This window comes from Nicotiana tabacum, chromosome 14 (genome assembly GCF_000715075.1).
Source record: "Nicotiana tabacum cultivar K326 chromosome 14, ASM71507v2, whole genome shotgun sequence".
NCBI lineage: Eukaryota > Viridiplantae > Streptophyta > Magnoliopsida > Solanales > Solanaceae > Nicotiana > Nicotiana tabacum.
In genome coordinates this window covers 53,765,506-53,790,157 of record NC_134093.1, presented here as the reverse complement: position 1 = coordinate 53,790,157, position 24,652 = coordinate 53,765,506, and the positions used below count along the sequence as shown (strand labels likewise).

The following is a 24,652-nucleotide window of genomic DNA, read 5'->3' as shown; positions in this document are numbered from 1 at the left end:
TCAATATCTCAAGTCTCAAGGGCTCACACATCTCGTACCACTCAACCCAAACAATGATAACATGTAATGTAACAGTGAATGATAACAGAGACTGAGATGTGATATGCAAATGAAGAATCATGACTTAGTACGTAATTGTAGTTAAAGCAAATAACTCAAAAATAGTAGAAATAACCTCATTAAGTTACAACCGAATAAGCACATAGCCTAACATGATTTCTAACATGAATCACACTTCAATTAGTCTAATAAGTAGGGATTACATAGATAAAACAAGACTTGATAGTAACTCAGTACAAAAATCCACCCGGATCATGGTTACCACGGTGCACGTCTATAAGTCTATCACCTAGCATGTGCGTCACCCGAACACAACATAAATAACACATTTTTTGGGGATAATTACCCTCAATTCAAAGTTTAGAAATATTACTTACCTCAAAACGCGTAACTTACTACTCTAACAAAGCCCTTGCCTCGCGAATCGGCCTCCGAACTACTCGAATCTAGTCACAAACAACTTAATACAATCAATACAAGCTATAGGAATCGATTCAATACGATAAAGCTAAGATATTTAACCAAAATAAAAAAAGTCAACCCCAAGCCCGCATCTCGAAACCTGCCAAAATTTACAAAACCTGAACACCTATTCAATTACGAGTCCAACCATACCAAAATTATTCAATTCCGACCTCAAATCAACTTCCAAACCTCTATTTTTCATTTTAAAAAGGTTTCCACAAAATTCCTCATTTCTTCACTTTAATTCACTATTTAGATGCCAAAACAAAGATAAATTCATGAAATATTAACAAATTCGAGTCAAAAATACTTACCTCGATCCAAATTTTAAAAATCCCCTTCAAAATCTCCCAAATCAGAGCTTGTTCCTCGCGTTCGCGAAGTACAAATCTCCCCAGCTGCCAATTCCTCATTCGCGAACGCGATGACCCTGTCGCGAACGCGATGACCGTTGATCCCATACCTACCCAAACACGATCCCTCTCCCACGAACGTGAAGGGTAAATGCCTGATGCCCAAAACCGGTCTTCCTTCTACGCGAGCACGAGTCCTGCTCGCGATCGCGATGACAGCCTCCTCAAGCCTTCATGAACGCGACCCTTGTGTTGCGAACGCTAAGAGCAAAAACCCACCTGCCATCAATAACACTACGCGAACACGGACCCTGTGTCGCGAACGCGAAGACGAATGCACCATATACCAGATCAGTAATTTTTTGAGAATAATATGAAGCCGAACTTCATCCGAATTACACCCGGGGCCCCCGGGACCCCAGCCAAACATACCAACAGGTCCTAAAACATGATAAGAACTTAGTCGAAGCCTCAAATCACATCAAACAACATCGAAATCACGAATCACACCCCAATTCAAGCTTAATGAACTAATGAACTTCCAACTTCCAAAACCAATGCCGAATCATACCAAACCAACTTCGATTGACCTCAAATTTTGCACACAGGTCATAAAATGACACAACAGACCTACTCCAACTCCCAAAACTGAAATTCGAACTCGATATCAACAAAGTCAACTCTCTGTCAAAACTCTCAACCATCCAAACCTTCAACTTTTCAATTTACGCCAATTCAAGCCAAAACGACCTACAAACCTGAAATCAATATCCGGACATACTTCTAAGTCCAAAATCACCATACGAAGCTATCAGAACTGTCAAAAATACATTATAGAGTCGTCTATTCAAAAGTTAAACTCCGGTCAACTGTAACAACTTAAGCCTCCAACCTTGGGACTAAGTATATCAATTCATTGCGAATCATCCCCGGAACCAAATCAATCACCCCCGGCAAGTCACTAAACCACAAATGAACATAGAAGAAACGATAAATGGGAAAACGAGGCTACAATACTTAAAACGTATGGCCGGGTCGTCATACCCCAATGCACAAATAAAATAAAAATAACGAGAGTGGACAAAAAATCTCTGAAAGGCCAAAAGCCGAAGCAATAGTAGCTCGTGAAGTACTCAGACTTCTCCAATTCATGGTCCTATATGGGCACCCTACACTTAGTTCTAACCATCTAGCTCGCTTTTGCACATATCGTATGACCTTGCTTCCCATGCTCATAATCCTACAAAATGAAAACAAACTCTACAGAAATAACATAATAAAAAATAATAAAAATAAAAAAAAGCAGCAAAGCTAGCCTCCCAACAAGGGATGATTTATAGTTGCATTTGAAAACCATAAATTTTCAAAGTCTTACAACCAACAACTATTGTGTCATATTTAAGACCACATAAAATTTAATGCCCAATCAAATAGGTTCACATATATTAAAATAAATGGAGTATATTTTTTCGACTTTAACTTCAAAATTTTCTTCTTCTTTTCAATTTAAATCAAATATTGCGGCTGCATTTCAATGAATTTTTAAATGATAAGTACTTGCCCGCTCATGATGTTTATATTAAACCAAATAGTTTAACCATAAAAGTTACAAATTAAAGTGTATATACATATCAATTAACTATGATTAACTAATAAATAATTTATATTAATAATAAGTGCCATATATTCATTTGCTTCGTGTAAATATCAAGTACGTGCAAACTTTTACCTTCTAAAACCTTCAAGAGTATTGGAATAGATATTTGCTAGTTAATATCGCTCGTACTAGTATCAAGTTGTTTCAGACTTTGGTCAATAATTACTTCTACACAACAATAATATCGTGCATAACAAGGGAAAACACATCTTTGATCTTTCTATCTCTTAAGAGTAAATCAGAAAAATAATTTTATTTTTCAAATGAATCAGTGAAATTATTTCAAGTGGTTAGACATATATTGAGAGTAAGCTTAAGTTTCTTCAGAATCAGAAAGAGAGGAAAAATAAATGTTCATTTAATCTTGCGTCTTATATTAAACTGCATAGATCTGGCTCATATTCTCAGTGTATCTTGGAATTGAATTTTTGTCTGCAATATAGGTTTGAGTGAGAAGATGAGGAAAAAAAGAGGAGCGTATAGTGTAAGCTAAGATAAGAATTGAAAAAAAAGAAAGAGCTCAACTTCATTAATAATCCAACACGTATCTATTTACAAATTAAACGTGTGTAACTAATTATGAGCCTACACAATCTAACCACCGCTCTTATAGTCCGTTGGCCAGACTTTTTTTTATTTTTTTGGGACCAAAAGTTTTTTTTTTTTGTCGAAAGTATTTTTTAAAAAAAATTAAAGTTATTAGAAGGAAAAAAATATTTTTGAATAGAAGCAACAACAGTTTTTGAGAAACAGAAAAAAGTAACTTCTCTTCAAAAAGTACTTTTCTGATAAGCACTTTTGAGAAAAATAAACAGTTTTTAAAAGTTTGGCCAAACACTAATTACTGCTCAAAAATATTTTTTAAATTAATTAGCCAAACACAAACTGCTTCTCACCAAAAGTACTTTTTTGAAAAATACTTATGAGAAAAACACTTTCAAAATAAGCTGATTTTAGAAGATTGACCAAACAGGCTATTAACCACCTAACTAATACTTAGCTTGTTAGGCCAAACTTTTAAAATAAGATTCTTTTGAAAATTACTTTTTTAAAAAGTATTTTGGTGAAAAGTAATTTGTGTTTGGCTAATTAATTTGAAAAGTACTTTTCAGCAATAATAGTGTTTGCCAAGCTTTTAAAAAGTATTTCTAAGTATATTTTTTTCAAAAGTATTTTTGAAGAGTAGCTACTTTTTTCTGTTTTTCAAAAACTATTACTCAAAAGTACATTTTTTTTTCTTATAAAAATTTGATCAAATACTTTAACTTAAAAAAAATTTCTTTTAAGAAAATGCTTTTGACCCCGGAGAAAGCAACTTGGTTAAACAAGCTATACTTAACAATAATTAGCCAGTTAACTATCTACACTAGGTTAAACAAGCTATACTTAACAATAATTAGCCAGTTAACTATCTACACTAGGTCCAGTTAAATCTTAATTCAAGTTTACCTAACCTTAGATAACATCATTCTCAACATCTTAAAGACCTGTCTCAAATTTTTGTTGAAAAAAGGATGAGATGGGATGAAAGAGATATACCATAGTATGATGTCTCTATCAATATTAATGTCAGGTTCTTGATTTGATTTGGCTATCTTGTTGATAATTAACTAAAACCCTTACCTTCATCAGTTTGTAGTGAAAAATTGTGATGACCCAAAAATGTCATCTTTAATTTAAATATTTATTTCTGTGTTTTATGAAGATGTTGGGAGCTTACCTGTTATGAGTTATTATCACGACCCAAAAATCCAACTAGTCGTGATGACACCTAACCCAATCCGTTAGGTAAGCCAATTACCAACTATTCAATTACAATGGCAATTATTTAAAAGAAAATATCAAAAACCAATACATTTTCCCAAGAACTGGTAGTACAAATCATGAGTTTCTAAGAATAGAGTATACAAAGCGTAAATGAAATAAATACATAGTCTGTTTGAATAATACATAAGCAGAGCTTTTATAAATCTAAGTCTACCCTAAACAAGAGACAGCTACAACAGGAACGCAGGTACATTTTTAAATCCCGCAACCATCGAGCACAACAACAACAACAACCAACATCTGCACAAAATGTGCAAAAGTGTAGTATTAGTACAACCGACCCCATGTACTGAGTAAGTAACAAACCTAACCGTAGGTTGAAAGTAGTAACGAACTTCCACCAAGGTTGGGTCCAAAACCAATAGTCCACAACAGTCCATAACAACAATAAGCAAATAATACCAGAAGTAACTCAGAGATAAAATGCTCAGCCAAATCATGATTTCAAAAATAATAGTTCTTCCTTTCAAATCCATCAGTAAAAACTCAAATCTTTTGCCGAAGTTGCCAATAATATGAATAGTTTGAAAACAATAAATTTTTCCAAAAATCTTTTCAATAATAAACAATATATTTCATTTTCCTTCCGGATAACTCGTGTAAAACAAATGCATCACTATGCCCATCTGTCAAAATGTGTGAGAAATCATGAATAATGTGATACTGTACATCATGAGGAAAACACATCTCTATGCATATATGTCATGTGTGCATGTCAATGCAATATATCTCAGAGATTGCACTCATGTACTCACACTCTTAGAGTACTCAATCTCATTGTCTCGCATTCTCTCTCACTGTGCTCAGCACACTCAATCACTCAGCGCTATACAATACCTGCTGCGGCATGCAGCCCGATCCCTATTTATAGTCGACTGCGCTCACTGGGGTGTACAGACTCATGAGGGGCTCCTACAGCCCAAGCGCTATAAGCACGGACAACTCACGTGCTGCACGGATAACTCACGTTCCATAATATAAATATCTGGATCCGCACGACCAACTCACGTGCTGCACGACCAACTCACGTGCAATAATAATATAAGGATCCGTACGGCCAACTCACGTGAAATAATAATATAAGGATCCGCACGGCCAACTCACGTACAATAATAATATAAGGATCCGCACGGCCAACTCACGTGCTACACGATCAACTCATGTGCAATAATAATATAAAGATCTGCACGGCCAACTCACGTGCAATAATAATATAAAGATCCGCACGGCCAACTCACGTGCAATAATAATATATATAAAGCCAACATGGCTTGCTGCGGCGTGCAACCCAATCCCATAAATATCCTCACAAATCAGGCCCTCGGCCTCACTCAGTCATCAACCTCTCCAGTCTCTCGGGCTCACAATGTCATAAAAATAGCCCAAAATGATGATATGTTGTATCAATAAATAACAACAGAGACTGAGATATGATATGCAATGAAATGAATATGACTGAGTATGAATTTTCAATTTAACACAATAATTTACAGCAATATGACCTCTGTGGGTCCCAATAATACTGGCACATAGCCTCAACATGATTTTTAATATACTTTTCAGCTCAATTTCTTTAACACATAAAACTGCATGAAAAATTCCAAGATTTTTTAACTATAAAATTCCACAGAAATAATTATGTCATAATTTTTATAGTGCATGCCCACACGCCCGTTATCTAGCATGTGCGTCACCTCCCAACAATTCACAAAATACATATATTCATGGTTCATACCCTCAACTCCAAGATTAGAAGAGTTACTTACCTCGAACAAGCCAAATCTAATGTCGAGCAAGCTAAGCAATGCTCCAGAAATTTCATTCTGCGCGTATCAACTTCCAAATGGCTCGAATCTAGTCACAATTAATTTGATTCAGTCAATAAAATTTATTGGAATTAATTCCATAAGAAAATGCTAATTTTTCATCAAAATCCGAAATTTAGTTCAAAAATCGCCCGTAGTGCTCACGTCTCGGAATCCGACGAAACTCACAAAATCCGAACCCGCATTTAACCACGAGTCCAATTATACCAAAATTACTCAAATTCGACCACAACTTGGCCTTCAAATTCTCAATTAAAGTCTATAAATTTTCTACTATTTTCAACCCAAAACACTAATTTGTTGATAAAAACAATAATAAAATCGTGTAATTTAACCAAAACCGAGTTAGAATCACTTACCCCAATACATATGGTGAAAATCGCCTAAAAATCGCTTCAATCCGAGCTCCATAGCTCCAAATGTGTTAAAATGGCCGAAACCTCAAAATATATCTTTTGTCCAGGCATTTACACTTCGCGATCGCGGAAAATGCTTCGCGGTCGCGAAGCACAAAAATTTTCAGCCCAAAATTTGCCTTTCGCGATCGCGAAGAACAAATTCCCAATACTTCGAGACAGCCTCTAGTATAATGGTCATAACTTTTTGTGCAAAACTCCAAGTTGCAAATAGTTTAACTTTCTGAAAACTAGACATCAAGGGCTATAACTTTTATTTATTTTTCATCTCCCAAATTCTTTACAGATTTCTAGATATAAGCTTCCAAAATCAGCCATGTGCAACGGAGATTTCCAAACTCTTCCCGGATAGCCTATAGTATATCTACCATAAATTTTTGTATACAACTCCAAATTATAAATGGTTTACATTGCTGAAAACAAGATATCAAGGGCTACAACTTTTATTTTTGGATCATCTCTAAATTCCTTATAGAGTGTGAGATATAAGCTTCCAAAATCGGGTCAGTGCAACATAGATTTTGTTCTACGCGATCGCGAAAGAGCTTCCGCGATCGCGATTCACAAGGTTCCAAACTGCTGTTTTCTCTTCGCGAACGCGACCAAATATTTGCGATCACGATGCACACCTCTGTAGGTAGAAATGAGCAACTAAAAATGGCCTAGAAATGGTCCGAAACCACCCCAAAACTCACCCGAGCCTCTCGGGACCTCAACCAAATATACCAACAAGTCCTATAATATCATACAAACTTAGTCGAAGCCTCGAATCACCTCAAACAATGCTAAAACTACGAATCATACCTCAATTCAAGCCTAATAAACTTTGAACTTTCAAATTCTATATCTTGTGCCGAAATACATCAAATCAATCCGTAATGACTTCAAATTTTGCACACAAGTCATAAATGATATAACGAATCTATTCCAATTTTCAGAATCGGATTCCGACCTCGATATCAAAAAGTCAACCCCCCGATCAAACTTCCCAAAAATTTAACTTTCGGCATTTCAAGCCTAATTCCACTACGGACCTCCAAATAATTTTCTGGACACGCTCCTAAGTCCAAAATTACCATACGGAGCTATTGGAATCATCAAAATTAAATTCCGAAGTCGTTTACACATAAGTCGATATCCGGTCACTGTTTTAACTTAAGCTTTAAACTTTGAAACTAAGTGTTCAAATTCATTCCAAAACCTCACCGTACCCGAACCAATTACCCCGGCAAGTCACACAACAACTATAAAGCCTAATTTGAGCAGTAAATGGGGAAACGATGTTGTAATACTCAAAATGACCGGTTGGGTCGTTACAGTTACGTATCACCGGAATAGTTGATGTTAATGTCGTTTATTTTCTAGAAATATATTTCTTATGAGGCATGTTAGTATTGTTTTCATGTTATGTTATATTGATTGGATAATGTATGTGTTGTTAGGATTGGTTTTTGGGATTCTCTGGCAGGTGGATAGGCCTAGTTACAAAGGAAACTTTGGAGAAATTTTTGGAAATTTTGGGAGTTAGTAAAATTCGAGAAATTGAAATGTGCAAAAGAAGAGATAAGTTATGTTATGTATTTGGGGGCGGACTCTACTTCTCATTCGAGGACTATTAACATGATGGACACCTATTGGATATGATAATAAGTGTACGAGTCATATTATAAGTGATATGAGGTCTAAGAAAAGTCCTAAGTCTAAGCCAAGTTGGAAAATTTCATAATAGACTAAAGTTCCAAGTGAGTACGCACAAGAAAACATTTTGGACGAGAATATCTACATATATATAAGGAGTTATGTGATGGAAATACTATCAAATGAAAGATCTTCGAGTCTAGTTTCTAACGCTTCAAACCGTTCATCATTTGGATATGTATACAGAAAGTTATGGCCATTTTACTGGACATGTGTCATATGCGCGTCTGGATGCGCGGCCGCGCATATTTGAGACTTTCTGCCTCGGGTGCGCGGCCACTTGCCCAGGTGCGCGGACGCGCACGTAGGAGCTTATTTAATACCCCCAAGCCGGATAGGGGGAGGGATTAAGTCATTTTTGAGCTAAAACCTGATATTTTTAGAAAGAAGTGAGAGTGTTCTAGAGAGAGGAAGAAGCTCAAGTGTCTTGTTCATCAAATCTTGCTCAAGCCTTGAAATCCAACAAGAAATTTCTCAAGTTCTTCATCTAAGAGGTAAGGTTTCATACACTAGTTTTTCAATTTCGGATTTGGAGACAATATGGTTGATTAGGAGTATGATTCTTGGGTGTAAGAGTATTATTTATATATGCTTATACCAATAAGGTTTGTGGGAAGATTTTTGAGTTCAAATGGGTAAAGATTGAGTTGAAAATGGTAGAAATCTTCAAAGACTTTAATTTAAGATTTGAAGGTTCATTTGACTTCGAAATTTGATAATTTTTGTATGGTTGGACTCATCTCGTAACGGTTGTTCGAATTTCGTAAGTTTTTCCGAGATTCGAGACGTGGGCCCCACTGATATTTTTAAAATGAATTTTGGATTTTAATCCGAAAAATTAGTAAATTCATATGAAATTAATTCCTACGAATTGTATTGAGTATATTGAATTGTTTATGACTAGATTTGAGGGTTTCAGACACTAATTCGCGAGATAAAAGTTTATTGGATTCATGAATTTGGTTGCATAGCGAGGTAAGTGTCGTGGTTAACCTTGACTTGAGGGAATATAACCCTTGAATTATTTGCTATGTGAATTTCATGTGTAACGATGTATAGGCAAGGTGACGAGTGCCTATACTTTGTCAAATTAATTGTTTGCTTAATTATTTTAACATCTTAAATTATTTAGCACACAAATTAATTATTATAATAATTATTTATCTCATATTCCTTGTCAAATATCAATTCTAGAATTTCTACAATAATTTCTACATACTTATTTGATTTATGTGACTTAATTGCTACTTGACATTTAGCATATTAAATATTATACTGCCTATTTTCTCCCTAATTTCTATAATTAATTGCTACTTGTCATTGTTTGTTTCATAAATGAATTATAATTATTGTATGCCTTGATGCTTAATAGTTTCTCATTGAACGTGGTATTTATTGGAGTATTTTTATTACATTTAAGAGTTGTTAAAAAATATGGGGGGATCGGGTTGCACGCCGCAACAAAATTGTTTAAAGTTTATATTGGGAGATCAGGTTGCACGCCGCAACGGATTTATTTAAAGTTTATATTGTTGGAGCGGGTTGCACGATGCAACAAAAATTTATTGAGGAATATTATTGGGGCGGGTTGCACACCGCAACAGAATTGATTGAAATGAATATAATGGAGGAACGGGTTGCACGCCGCAACAGAATTAATTGAAATGAATATATTGGAGGATCGGGTTGCACGCCGCAATCGAATTGAATGTGAATATATTGTGGGATCGGGTTGCACGCCGCAACAGAAACTGATTGAAATAATAATTGGTTATGACTGCCGAGTTGGTTTCAATTGTTGAAAAGAGATACCTGTTTTATTTCTATTATTGTTGTTATTATTATTATTGCGTACAGGTTAATGTATGTGACCTGCCTTAGCCTCGTCACTACTTCGTCGACGTTAGGCACGACACTTACCAGTACATGGGGTCGGTTGTACTGATACTACACTCTGCACTTTTTGTGCATATTTCGGAGTTTGTCCCAACGACATACTGTAGATTTGCCCGGATACAGCTATCAGTGGAGACTTGAGGTATAACTGCACAACGTTCGCAGTTCTGAAGTCCCCTTCTATATTATCTCAGTTGTGTATTATATTTCAAACAGCTTGAATTTTATTCAGACCTTTATTTGTATTATTCTAGAAGCTCGTGCACTTGTGACTTTAATTTTGGGATGGTATTTAGATATCGCGATTATTATGGATTATTCACTTTATTTCAGACTTTATTTCCGCATTTATTTTTTTGTTATTAATTAATTTAATTTTTTTGTTAAAATGGCTAATTATATTCTAACGTTGGCTTGCCTAACAAGTGAAATGTTAGGCGCCATCACGGTCCCGAAGGTGAAAATTTCGGGTCGTGATAAAAACCTCAATGACAAGCTTTTTGATAGGAAAGGCGGTTACAAGAAGAAATGCCCTATTAATGAATTCGCCTTCGAGCTTTGCCTGTCCTTTATAATAAAAAATTCTGACTCGGTCCGGAAAGCGCTATTAACGATTTTTTAAGATGCATCCTTTATCTTTTACTCGTCTTATGACCCCTTGATTATATTTGAAGTACTCCCTCCGTTCACTTTTACTTGTCCACTATGGACTTTGCACACCCCTTAAAAAATAATAAATAAAGTGCATAATTTATCATGATACCCATATTAATTGATGCATGTTTTTAATGGATTTGAGAAAATTATTTGAAACGAGTAATTAATATTGTGGATATAACAGAAAAAAATAAATTGTCTTCTCTTGATATGCTAAAAGTGACAAGTAAAAATAAAAATCTATTTTTAAAATACTGGACAAGTAAAAGTGAACAGAGAGAGTATAATAAATAACACATTTTAAGCCCATATGGTGTAGAAAACACTCTTAAGAGAGTGGGAGGCGAAAATAAGAGCCCGTTTGGACATAAGAAATTTTTTTCTTTTTCCAAAAAAGTTTCACTTTTTTTTTAAATCAGCGTTTGTTCATAAAATTTTTAATTTTCATTTGAAGATATATTTTGAAAATTTTTGAATTTTGAAAAACTCCAAAAGGCTATTTTTTAAAATTTTTACTCACAAAACTTCAAAAACAACCCAAAATTATATTCATGTCCAAACACAACTCTAAATTTCAAATACTATTTTTACTTTAAAAAAAATTTCTCCATATTTTGAAATTTTACAATTCTTATGTCCAAACGCCCACTGAATATCAAAATTTTATTTTGATTAGCATTTTTTACACGCCCCCTCCTCTCCTTTATTTTTTTGTCATCACATACACCCTTTCTTTATAAAATTTTCTTCGTCATTCCATTAATTCTTCTATGTGACTGCCATAACCAAACACTTTAAACCTAGTAACGGAGAATCTGAACAACAATTATCAAATGAATCTTTTTTAGATGATATTGGCCGCAATTTCCAGGTCTCGAATATCAAAACAGATATTGGCAGGAAATTTTTTCCGGCAAGCTTCTATTTTTCCGGTCAGCCTTCAACCTCTTTCATTCATCTCTCTCCTCCCAATCCATCCTCTTTTTCAGTATTACTTAGCCAAGAATCATCACGAATGACTTAAAAACTATTTTATCAAGTTGAAACTCAAATATTTGGAGATCCTTTTAGTTGGCATGAAGGGGCGGGAGTGAGCTTCAACAGTTTTCTGATGAGGTGAAATAGGAAAGAAAAGAAAAGAAATAAAATAAGAAGAAAAGATATAGAATAAATAAATAAATTAAAATTAATTGATTTTACATGTGTAAGTAAAGATTGGTCTGTAATTTACACTTTTTTTTGAAAGTGAAATTGGCTTTAAAAGGTACTATTATTTGTTACACTTCAAACAATCAAACACAGCCGCATATACCAACTGACCAACCACCGAAAAATGTTAACAGTAATCTGTTTAATAAGGAACCAAAATTAAAAATATTAAAAATCTTGGATAAACTTTATCAATGATAAAAAGCTAATCTTTTATCACTAAAATCTCTCTAACACGGACATCATCTCAACAATAGAAACATAAAAAAGTATTCCAACCTAGAGGAAAAATTATGACTAGGGGTGGCAAAGGAGGTCGGGTCGGATATGGACGGTGAAAAATGAGTAATTCAAAAATGGATAAATTATCCGATTCGATTCATATTTAAAATTGATAGAAAATAGATTAACCGGTGAATAATATCGATATCCATATATAATTACTTTTGGGAAAATTTTTAGTCTCCAAAACTTGAGTAACCCCTAATTTGAGTCTTTACAAATGTAAAAGTTAAACACATTTGTTATCTATTTTCTAAGTGGATAATATGTCCTTATTTATATTTGACCCATTTTTAAAAGCTCATTATCCAAATCATTTTTTAGTAGATAATATGAATGCATTGAAAGGGAGAAGAAGAATGAGAGAACAGAGAGAGAAGAAAGTTCTCGATATTTTAACTCTATTATTTCATCTGTCTTTACACGTGTGTAACCCTTTACATATATATCCCCTACTCTAACTTTTTCTAACAGTACATATAACTATCTATTAGTGCTAAACTAATACTAATCAATTATGTACAACTACCATTGCTTATGTACAACATTATACTGCACATGTTGATTTCAACACTCCCCCTCAAGTTGGGTGATGAAAAATATTTATCATACCCAACTTGCTAACCATTTCACTGTGCAGGTGCTTCCCAAGTGCCTTGGTCAATATATCTGCTATCTGCTCCTTGCTGGACACATGTGTTGGTTTTATCATCCCTGTTTGCAATTTTTCTCTAATAAAATGACAGTCAATTTATATATGCTTTGTACGTTCATGATATATAGGATTTGATGCAATCTGCAGTGCTGCTTTATTATCACAATATAACTCCACGGGCAAATCAACTTTCATACCCAACTCTTCAAGCAATCCCTGCAACCATACCAACTCTGCTACAGTGTGGCCATACTCCTGTATTATGCTTCTGCTGAGCTTCTTGAAATTGTACTATGCTTCTTGGATTTTCAGGAGATCATTGAATCTCCAAGTTTTATGCAATAGCCTGTTACTGATTTTCTGGTCACTGGGCACGATGCCCAATCAGCATCACAAAATGCAATAACCTTGCCGCTTTGTTTGCTACTCATTAGCAGACTTTTCCCTGGGCAGTCTTTCACATATTTTACTACTCTTAGGGCTGCTTCATAATGAGATTGCTTTGGTGCATTCATGAACTGACTTAGAGTCAGGACTGCAAAAGAGATATCTGGTCTTGTGATTGCCAGATATAAAAGTCTGCCAATTAACCTCTGGTATACTCTTCTGTCTTCAAGTTCATAGTCATTCTCCTGCATCCCAAACAACTTGTCATATTCCACACTAGTTAGCTTCACATTTTGATCCAGTGGAAATGTAACTGGTCTTGCTCCCCCTAAGCCACATTCTGATGTAAGCTCTAGAGCATATTTCCTCTGATTCATGACAATGCCTTTGTGTGATCTTGCAAACTCTATACCAAGGAAAAATTTGAGCTCCCCTAAATATTTCATCTTGAAATTACCATTCAGAATCCTTTTAGCATCTTGTATTAGGCCATTGTCACTTCTTGTAATTAGGAGATCATCTACATATACCAATATAATTACTATATCCCTACCACTCCTTTTGGTAAACAATGAATAGTCCAGTTTGCTTTGGCTAAAACCAGAAACTACAAGAGCTGAAGTCAGTTTCAGGTTCCATTGCATGCTGGCACCACTTGAGTAGTCTACACACTCTAGTCTCCCCCTGACTACCAAAGCCCTGTGGTAAGGACATGTAAACCTCCTCCGAAAGATCACATTGGAGGAATGCATTATAAACATCCATCTGGAACAAAGGCCAACCACACTGAGCTGCCAAGGCAATCACACTCCGTACTGTGACCATCTTTACTACAGGAAAAAAGGTCTCATGATAATCCAGACCCTCCTGCTGAGTAAACCCCTTCGCTACTAGCCTTGCTTTATACCTCTCTACAAACCCATCAGCTTTGTATTTGACTTTGTAAACCAACTTAAAACCTATGGGAGACTTCCCTGCAGGCAAGGTTACTAACTTCTAGGTATTATTATCTGTGAGAGCTTGAATCTCAAGCTTCATAGCTTGTACCCAATTGTTGTCAGTGACAGCTTGGTGAAAGATGTTGGTTCAATGATGGAGGAATAGGAAAACAAACATGTTTGATAAGAAGAGGATAAGAAAGAGTAATTGATGGAATCTGTGATGGAGTAAGGAGTGGAGGATGAAGGTTTGACCTGATGGATAAAGTCTGTAAGCCACAAGGGAGTTTTAGATGGCCTTCCAGATTTCCTCAAAGGAGCTATAGGAGTAGGAGGCAAATCCTGGTGTTGTGGTGCTGAAGGCAAGATTGTAGGAGGAGCAGACAGGACAGGGGAGGATGTTGGAGTAGGATAAGGAATATGAGAGGTAGATGGAGATGAGTGAACTGGAGATGACATATGAAAAGAGGTAGATGGATACAAGGGATGATCAGAAGAAGTTGAAGGAGAATCAGGATCTGGGATTGAGGGTGGTAAGGGATCCATAGAAGCTGGAAAGGAATCATCACAAGTAGAAGTTGGAATACTGGTAGGAAATATAGGTGTTGAGCTTGAAGATAGAGTATGGAGAAAGGTGGATTTAGGATACTTAAATGGAAACAATATCTCCCTGAAAGAAACATCCCTACCGACAAAGAAAGTTCCATTGGAGATATTGTATAATCTATAATCCTTTTGAAAAGTTGAATAACCCATAAAGATAGCAGGCATGGCTCTTTGAGAAAACTTGTCAGTATTATGTAAGGTGGTTGCATAACAAAGACATCCAAAAACTGTAGTGATGTCAAGTGTGGGAGGATGTCCATGAAAAACCTTATAAGGAGACTTCCCAGATAGGACTGAAGATGGTAATATATTAATAAGAAAGGTTGCAGTGAGTACACACTCCCCCTAGAAATTTAATGGTACATGAGCCTGAAACCTAAGGGCTCTAGCCATTTCAAGTAAATATTTGTGTTTCCTTTTTGCCACTCCATTTTGCTGTGGAGTGTGTACACAAGAGCTTTGATGTAAAATTCCAATTGATGAGAAAAGAGTTGAACACTGATAATTGAAGAATTCAAGACCATTATCTGATCTTATGATTTTAATTTTGGTAGAAAACTGATTTTTGACAAGTGTGAGAAATGATTTGATTAAAAGGAAGACATCACTTTTCATTCTCATCAAGTAGATCCAAGTCATTCTAGAGTAATCATCTACAATAGTAAGGAAATACTTGTATCCATTGTAAGTACATTATCTATATGGACCCCCAGACATCCATGTGTACAAGTTCAAAAGGAGATAGACTCTTCTTTGTACTAGTAGGAAAAGAAAATCTAATTTGCCTTGCTAAAGGACAAACAGTACAATTTAGAGTCTTTATTCAACAAGCGATTCTTCAATGAAGGAATCTTTTGTAATACTGCTACTGGAGCATGACCAAATCTGTGGTGCCCAATGGAAGAATGTGAGCATGACTTTGATGAGATATTGGATGATTCTAGGACTGGAGTAGTAGAGGCTGGAATTGTTGAAGGTATAAAAGAGCTGAAAGCAGGAGTTGAAGGTGTTTCAGGTACTTTGATAGGTGGTGGTATCTTGGCAGGTTGAAGTATGTAAAGTCCATCCTTCTCCTTACCAATTCCCCTCACCCTGCCATTGTAGAGGTCCTAAAAAATGCAGAATTCAGGAAAGAATAATGCACAACACATCAGTTCTTTAGTTAGCTTTGAAACAGATAATAGATTGTATTTGAAGTTAGGAACATAAAGAACATTATACAGTTCTAGGTCATTAGAAATAATTAATGATCTTGTATGTGTTACTGAAGTAGTGTTGCCATTTGGCAGATGTACTTTACTAGAGTTAGAAGCAACAAAATGAGATTCAGTTAAGTGGTCCAAGCTAGAAACCATATGATTCTAAGCTCCAGTATCTATGACCCAAGCGTTAGTTTCAGAACCTACAGAGTAACATGCATTAAGGAGATCAGCTATACCTGCCATGTTTACCCTTGCATCTGTTATTGTTGGTTCTTTGTCAATTAACTTTAACAGTTGGTTATACTGTTCTGGAGTAAAAAATAGTATACTGTTGGGCCCTAATAAGCTGCCTACTGAGCTGGTTCCTTCAGATTCCTCAACACAGCTCACATTGTTGGCTGTAGGTCCCATGCTTCCTCCTGAATTTCCCTTGTCAAAAGTTCTCCTTTTGTTGAATTTGTTGTTAGGTGGATACCCTACCAGCTTATAGCAATTCTCTTTCTCGTGATCCTTCATATGATAGTAATCACATTGCAATACACTATTTCCATTCTTCTTTCTGAACCTGTTACTTTGGATGGAAGCCAAGGCTGTAGGGTCATTCAAATCAAGTTGTTGCAAGGCTGGAGCTACCTGTGATATCATGTTTGATTGCACTCTTTGGCTTTCATCTTGCATGATCATATTGTATTCTGATTGAGAGTGGGAACATGGACAGTCAACAACACTTGACTCCTTGCTTGCACATATATTTTATTTAGACCTATTAGAAATTGTACCAATCTTTGTTGTTTCATGTGTTCTGCATATTCCTTATGCTTTGTGCAGTCACATGGCAATGGTACCATTGACCAATACTCATCCCATGCACATTTCAATTTTGAGTAATATTCTGACACTCATAAACTTCCTTGGCTAGTGGTACAAATTTCTCGGAGCAGTTGATAAACTCTAATGAGATTTTTCTTATCAAATCTTTCCTTTAGGTCTGTCCAAATACTATAGGCATTGGTTGAGTATATTATACCATTCGCTAGTTCCTTAGACACTGAATTAGTTATCCAGGACAACACGAAAGCATTATATCTCTCCCATTCATGTTCCAAATTACCATTATAGTGTTTTTTCCGACATTTTTCATCTATGAACCCTAGCTTATTTTTGGCTAATAAAGCTACTCGCATAGAATTACTCCAAGCTGTATAGTTTTCTAATCCCGTTAGTTATTGAGGGATTAGACCACTACCTGGACTGTCGGAGGGATGTAAGTATAGAGGATGCCCGGGATGTATGTCCGTGAACTTTTCTCTGTCGTCCTTCCCGGTCTCCAAAGTTGTGTCATCATCGACGAGGCTTGGAATTAGTGAATCGAAGGTAGAATCAAGGTCGATCTTCAAGGAAAACCTTGCACTTTGCCGGAATTTGCGAATTATGAGATCGATCGATCGCAAACCCTAGGTGAATCGCCCAAATTTCTGACGAACTCTTTTAATTTCTTACTTCTCCGACAAAATTGAGTGAGCATATAGATACTAATCTTAGATTCCTCGAAGAATCAGCTCGAAAATTGCCATGGATTTATGGCTCTGATACCATATTAAAAGGGAGAAGAGAGCTGCTCTTCGAGCTAAAAATGAGAGAATAGAGAGAGAAGAAAGTTCTGGATATTTTGACTCTTTTATTTCATCTGTCTTTACACGTGTGTAACCCTTTACATATATATCCCCTACTCTAACTTTTTCTAATAATACATATAACTATCTATTAGTGCTAAACTAATACTAATCAATTATATGCAATTACCATTGCTTATGTACAACATTATACTGCACATGTTGATTTTAACAGAATGAATAAATATTTTTTATTAATTTTGCCACCACTAATCACGAGAAACAATTTGGCATTCCCACCTCAATATTTAACCAGTAAATAAATTTAATATTGTTTCACTTTGTAATGTCCTTTATCATCGATTTATTGAAAAAATATTTTATTATGAAAGTTTCTTTTAGATTTTAATTTTCAGTAATTATTGCGGTTACTAGATGCTTACTCATTTATTTTGTTGTTTGATTTACATGTCAACAATAACCCAGTATAATCCCAGGTTATTTTCGATAGACCCTCGGCTCCGTCACAACCTCTTGGTTGGAAAGGAAGTGGAGGTGCTCCCATCATTTCACAATATTTTTGCACATTTGAAAGGAAGTATAGTATTTAAAATCAACATAATTTCTATAAGAAGAAAATCATTCACACTTAAATGGCGAAGGCGAAACTAAAGGAGTACTAAAACCATAATGCCTAAAACCTGCAAATGAGAGGCGAAATAGAGGATAAGTTGGTAAGTTTTCTGTGAAAATCTCTCTTGCGTACGCAAAATCTGAAGTTACAATGGAAACTACAGCTTTAAAGAGGAGAAATGTCCATATTCCATCTACTTCAAGAAAAGATTCAAGCTCAATAATCCCTCCTCCATTTCCCCAAGCAATCATCATCGAGATACTAGATCTCGAAGCTGCCCGTTAAGTCACTTTTTTGATTCAGGTGTGCTTCAAAACCATGGCTTGCTCTAATATCTAGCTCTGAGTTCTCCGCTAATGACAAAGAATATCGCCACATCACGGTTATGTTAAGCTTTGGATCGGAGATAATTACCTCAAGGATTGTACTGAGGCATTTGACCCGGATTCTCCCATGCGCAAATCCCAGACTACTTGGTGTGTGGGTTCTGCCAATGGATTAATTTGTTTGAACATTGGACTAGTGTGTATCCCATTTGATAAGACTTCACCAAATAATTTATGTATTTGGAACCCATCAATTAGGAAGTCCAAGAAGTTGCCTGGCTCAGAAGTTACATTGAGGAGGGATTGTAATAGCTTTTCAGGATATGGTTTTGGATTTGATGAGTTACATGACGATTATAAAGTTGTGTTTATTCTCAATACTTTTAGTGATTTTCCTTCATATGATACTAAGATCAGAATTTACAGCCTAAAGACTGATTCTTGGAGAACAGTGGATAATTTTCAGGATGGCTTTATGGTAAATAGTTCAGGTATATTTGTTAAAGGGAAGCTTTATTGGACCTCACTTGCTAGTGTTCATGAGCTCAATGGCTACAGTAGATGCAACATCATGTGTTTTGATTTATCAAATGAGACATGGGGAATGGTGGAGCAACCTAATTATGGAGAAGGCAAGTGGAGAAGCCAGAAAATTTAATAAGGGTGTTCAAATTGCCAGTGGGCTATGCAAGGGTGTTCAAAGTCTATTTTTAATTACTAACAAGTAATATTTTACCTTATACGTAGTATAATATTTCGGCAAAGGGTGGTTAGTTGACCACCTTTGGGCCAACATAGCTTCGCCCCTGGAGAAGGCAAATTTAGTTTGATGCCGGGAGTTTTTGGAAGTGATCTTATCGTGATTTGTAACCATGAGGGATGTCATTATGATGTGTGGGTTATGAATGATTATGGAGTTGAAGCATTCTGGACAAAGATGTTCATCATTTACTGTCCCGATGATCCTGGGAATCATGTGCATTATCGACCCTTTGCCATGTCATTTTCACCGCCGATTTGCCGGTCAAATAAGGGTGAAATTTTATTTTTGTATCGGTCAATGTTTATGATATACAATCCAAAGGATGATTCAATCAGACAACCTGAGGTTACTAAATTTGAGAGCTGTTTTGAAGCAGAAATCTATGTTGAAAGCCTTGTTAGTCCCTCGTTGGTTGCTGACTGGGGACACGATAACCATGAAGACTAACAGCCATGTCGTCGATAACTGTAAGAGTTCTGTTACCCATTTCATTTTAATAATTGAAGTTCTCCTTTTGCATTTCCTTTTAGTCATATATAGAACAAGACAGTGAATATCTTTGAAGCTATATGTTACATTTTCTTGTGTTGGTTGAAGTTCTTCTAAGCATTCCTCTTTTTTATTTTGTCACTATTTGCATGAAAAAAGGTTATTAGTCGTAATATATTATTTTTCAAAGTTCTAGTTAGAGTAAATATATGTTATTTGTTGTCTTAAATAGAGGTTTAGAAATTAGAAGACATGATTTTCCTCTAGGCAGGGCATCCCAACAGCTTGGTTAGTCTTACATTCAGGTTTTGCGGCACCTATTGTCCATTTCATTTGGGGATACTTAATAGAGCTAAAAGAAGAACAATAAGAATAATAAAGTCTTGTTAAGTTCTGACATAATATCCGATTTTGGTCTTTTTCCTTGTATCAGGCTGTTTCTTTTCTCTTTCTCGCAATCTTTTTCTTTCTTTTACTTCTTTGGTGAATTAATGGCCGAATCTTGTTTCACTTTGACAGACATTGTGATGAAAGCACAAGCAATTTGGACGAGAAAATGAGATTTAGGAAGTAAAGCTGCAATAGTCATGAGGGTGGAGTGAACGACCAAATCCGAGGGTAGTCCAGGAGAGTAATGGACTTGGACTGAGCCCTTGTCTGATAGGGTTCTATCAATTTAAATTATAGAATGAGTAAATAATATCATACTGATTTATTACTTTCAAAAATAAATAGATCTACTTTACTGATTATTTATGCTTCTTTATGAATAGACCTGGACCACGTTTGCAATCGTCTGTAGTTCCATATTCTCAGAATTGTTAGTCGCTATAATGCATTCTACAAAATTCGTCACAATAGGGATCAAATCTACTTAATATCTCAAAACCTAGCAATCTATCTCTCGAAAGCCTTAAAAGGCTCCTTTTTTTTTTGGTAAGGTAAAATTTTATTAATAAGGTACCAAGATGGTACAATAAAGTTACAGAAAAAATTCCCAAATTACAACATCAGCAAACTATTCTCCCCCTCCTAACACCTCTAGAAAGTCCATAAATTGATTCAGATTTCTTAACTGGCTACATTTACACCAAAAATACAGATTATGAAAATATATATTCTTAATTCTAATAATATTATTTCTATGTCCTTCAAAGCAGGCCATGTTTCTTTCCAGCCATAAGGTCCATAGAATGCACAATGGAATGGTTCTCCACATCTGTTTCAGCCTTCTAGGTTCTCTTTGGGATTGCCAAGTTTCTAATAAGCCCCTCACAGATTGAGGCATCACCCAAGAAATACCACAGATGCTAAAAAATAGATCCCAGCATTGCGTAGATACTCTGCAATGGAGAAGTAGATGGTTTACTGATTCTTGCTCTTATTCACATAGGTAACACCTATTGCACAGACTAAAACCTCTTCTCTGCAAATTGTCCTGAGTTAAACAGGCTCCCCAGGCTGCTATCCACCCAAAGCCAGCTACCTTAACTGGAACTCTGATTTTCTAAATAATCTTCCTAGGCCAGTTGTTATCTCTGTGATTTGACTGTTCTATCAACCTGTCATAACAGCTTTTCACAAAAAAAGTTCTATCCTTGCCGTCAGTCCAAATGAAAGAGTCCACATTGTTATTAACTATCTGCCAACCTGTATCTGAGTAAAAATCAGAGATGGTACTGTTAGGATCGGAAACTCGGGTAGTGCGGAATTTAACTAAACAATGTTATAATGACAATAACAAAGACAATGCAAGTTGATAATAACGATAATTAAAGCAGATAAAGAAGACACCAATTTAACGTAGTTCGGTCAGTGTGACCTACGTCCACAAGCGGAGAGAAAATTTTTTACTATACTAATAAGAGTACAAAAGAGAATACAAAATTAGAATAAATACTCTAATTAATCCCAAATACCCTAAGAGAATAACCTCACAAGATAACTACAAAGAAATAGTTCACACAAGTGCTTCCCAATACTTAACTCTCATACAAAACACTTTTAATAAAGGAGGAAAGGAAGAAACAAGAAATGAAGACTCAAATCTCGTTGGTGTGATTAAAATGAACTAATGTTCTTTCCTTTTATAGGCAAAAAAGCTTTGGCATCTTAGTTGTAAAAGAAAAGATACAACTTGTGCAAATAATATCCACAACACAATGAAATATTTTTGGGTCCCAAAGAATATTGCCAACAAAGTCTACACTTTGCAAATATGCTTATGCTTATGTGAGATGGACTCCATTAACCAAAATATTGGCCATATTACAGATACCATCCTTGTTAACAGAATAATTGAACAAATTAGGGAATCTAGATTTCAGACATTCATCCCCTATCTATAAATCTGTCCAAAACTTGATTCTTTGCCCATTTCCAACTTTCAGTTTAGTATACTCCAAAAATTCTTCCCATAGTCCGCTAATGCACTTCCATTAACCACCTCTTGCCTTCATGTGTAAAGAAGGAGGTCTCCAGCCTTTCTTATTACCATAAATTGCATTAATCAAATTCATCCAAACTTTATTATCTTCCAGAATGTATCTCCAAATCCATTTGAAAAGTAGGCTCTTATTATGCAATTTTCAAATTCCTTACTCCCAGACCACCTCCTTTTTTATCATTCAATACCACCTGCCATTTAATTAAATGCAATCTGTTTTTCATAGCATTCCCTTCCCATGGAAATTGGTTTCTCAAAGAATTCATTTTTTTTTCTACTGCAACAAGCATTGAGAATAAAGACATCAAACATGTTGGCATACCATCCAACACACTATTAATTAGAGTGAGTCTACCCCTAAAGGATAGGTACTGTTTCTTACAAGGAATTAGCTTTCTTGCACACCTGTACGGAACCCCTTTTCCATATATTAGGATCATTTTTCTTTGCCCCCCAAAGAAGCCCTAAGTAAATTATTGGAAACTTCTCCACTTTACAATCTAAAATGTCACCCAGTTCATCAATAATATCATCAGCATTTATACTGAATATACTACATTTTGCCAAATTAGTCCTTAATGAGTGGCTGCTTCAAAAGTTAAAAGAACTCCTTTGAGTTTTTTTTTTGAAAATAACTCCTTTGAGTTAAAGCATTTGTTCTTTCTCTGGCTCACAAAATAGTAGAGTATCATCAACATATAAAATATGAGAGATTTAAACCCTGTCTTCATTAGTACTTCCAAAGCTCATGCCTTTAACCCATCCTAATTCTTCTGCCTTCATTAAGATCTTACTGAAAGCTTCCATTACCAGAGTAAATAAATAAGGGGATAAAGGATCCCCTTGCCTCAATCCTCTTTGAGATCTAAAATAGCCTTGGGGGTTTCCATTTATCAATACTGAGAACCTGACAGTGGAGATACAATAACTGATCCATTCAATCCACTTGTCACCAAAATTCATCTGCTTCATTATGCTTAATAAACAAGACCAATCAACATGATCATATGCCTTTTCTAGGTCAAGTTTGTAAGCAACACCTATCTTCTTCCTTTTCAACAAATATTCAATACTTTCATTAGCCAACGTAGATGCATCTGTTATTTGTCTACCCTTAATGAAAGCATTCTGACTCTCAGAAACTAGATTGTCAATAACCAATTTCAGTCTTTCTGCCAACAGCTTTGCTAGAATCTTGTACACACTCCCCAATAGATTAATAGGCCTAAAATCTTTCACCTCTATTGCTCCCTTTTTCGTGGGAATCAAAGCAACAAAAGTAGAATTTAGGCTCCTAATAAAGGTCCCCATTTTATGAAATCTTTCAACAATTCTCCACACATCATCTTTTACTGTACTCCAACATTTCTGAAAAAACATAAGGTTGAAACCTGGGGCTTTGTCACCTCTAAAACATTTGATTACATCTTCCACCTCCTCCATTGTAAATGGTCTCTGCGCAGCCATTCCTTATCTTCACTTCCATTTGTTATTTTCTCGGGATAAAGTGACAATTTCTTCTCTATTTTCGCTCAAATTCTTCTCAATTTCTAGTTTTTGTCGCTTAAAATGATGATTTACTCTATCCATTTAGAGTTATGTTTCTAATCACTGATTTTCATAGTCAAACTGTTTGGTATATTCTTCAACTCTTTGTTGGTTTTGTTTACCCTAAAAATGGATAACAATTAAATTTGTATGTGATTTTAAGGATACGTGGATTAATTCAATACAAATGATAAATTGCGTTAGATTAAATAGATAAAGGACGTAGTAGATTGTCAAACCACTTAAAGAGGGTGATTCTGAATTCAATGACAGCCTTAATGAGATGTCTGCCCTCGATCCCGGACTCACAATAATGAAGCACTGATGAACAAGAATAAGAACTTTGAATAACAGAGAAAATAAGAGTATATTACCTTGATATGCGTGTTACAGTATCTTTGATGAATAATCAGACCCTTTTTACATAGTAAAGGAGTTTTACCCTAAGTACAATTCTATAAAAGGTAAAAAAATCTTCTGTTTAACCAATTACCGGTTCTCTGCCGATACGTGCCAAGATCCACGCCGTGATATCCGCCTGGTCACGGACATCACGACCTTTTGTTAGTAGTGCTCGGTTACCTGGTAGTGCTCTCCGAGGCCTTTGGGATTCGAACCGAACTCGTGGTCATGGCCCTGATACTCTCTTAAACCGGGCGTTTTGCCCGGACCCCGGCTCGAGGGGCTCCTTATCTCGAT

The 24,652-nt window shown here is 35.7% G+C and overlaps 2 protein-coding genes across 2 annotated transcripts; both read left to right on the top strand.

The window, feature by feature from the left end:
• The first annotated feature begins 18,834 nt into the window (after window positions 1-18,834).
• Window positions 18,835-19,365, top strand: LOC107822869 (F-box/kelch-repeat protein At3g06240-like). Its single transcript, XM_016649446.2, has one exon. It carries the CDS (start codon window positions 18,835-18,837, stop codon window positions 19,363-19,365), a length of 531 nt encoding a protein of 176 aa, XP_016504932.1.
• A 171-nt stretch (window positions 19,366-19,536) lies between these two features.
• Window positions 19,537-19,917, top strand: LOC142168951 (F-box protein CPR1-like). The gene has a single exon (XM_075230128.1). The coding sequence runs from the start codon at window positions 19,537-19,539 to the stop codon at window positions 19,915-19,917; it is 381 nt and encodes a 126-aa protein (XP_075086229.1).
• Window positions 19,918-24,652: the final 4,735 nt, after the last annotated feature.

What these genes read in the sequence shown, in the direction of transcription:
- LOC142168951 (XM_075230128.1), top strand. Translation starts at nt 19,537, where the DNA reads ATGCCGGGAGTTTTTGGAAGTGATCTTATCGTGATTTGTAACCATGAG.
- LOC107822869 (XM_016649446.2), top strand. Translation starts at nt 18,835, where the DNA reads ATGCGCAAATCCCAGACTACTTGGTGTGTGGGTTCTGCCAATGGATTA.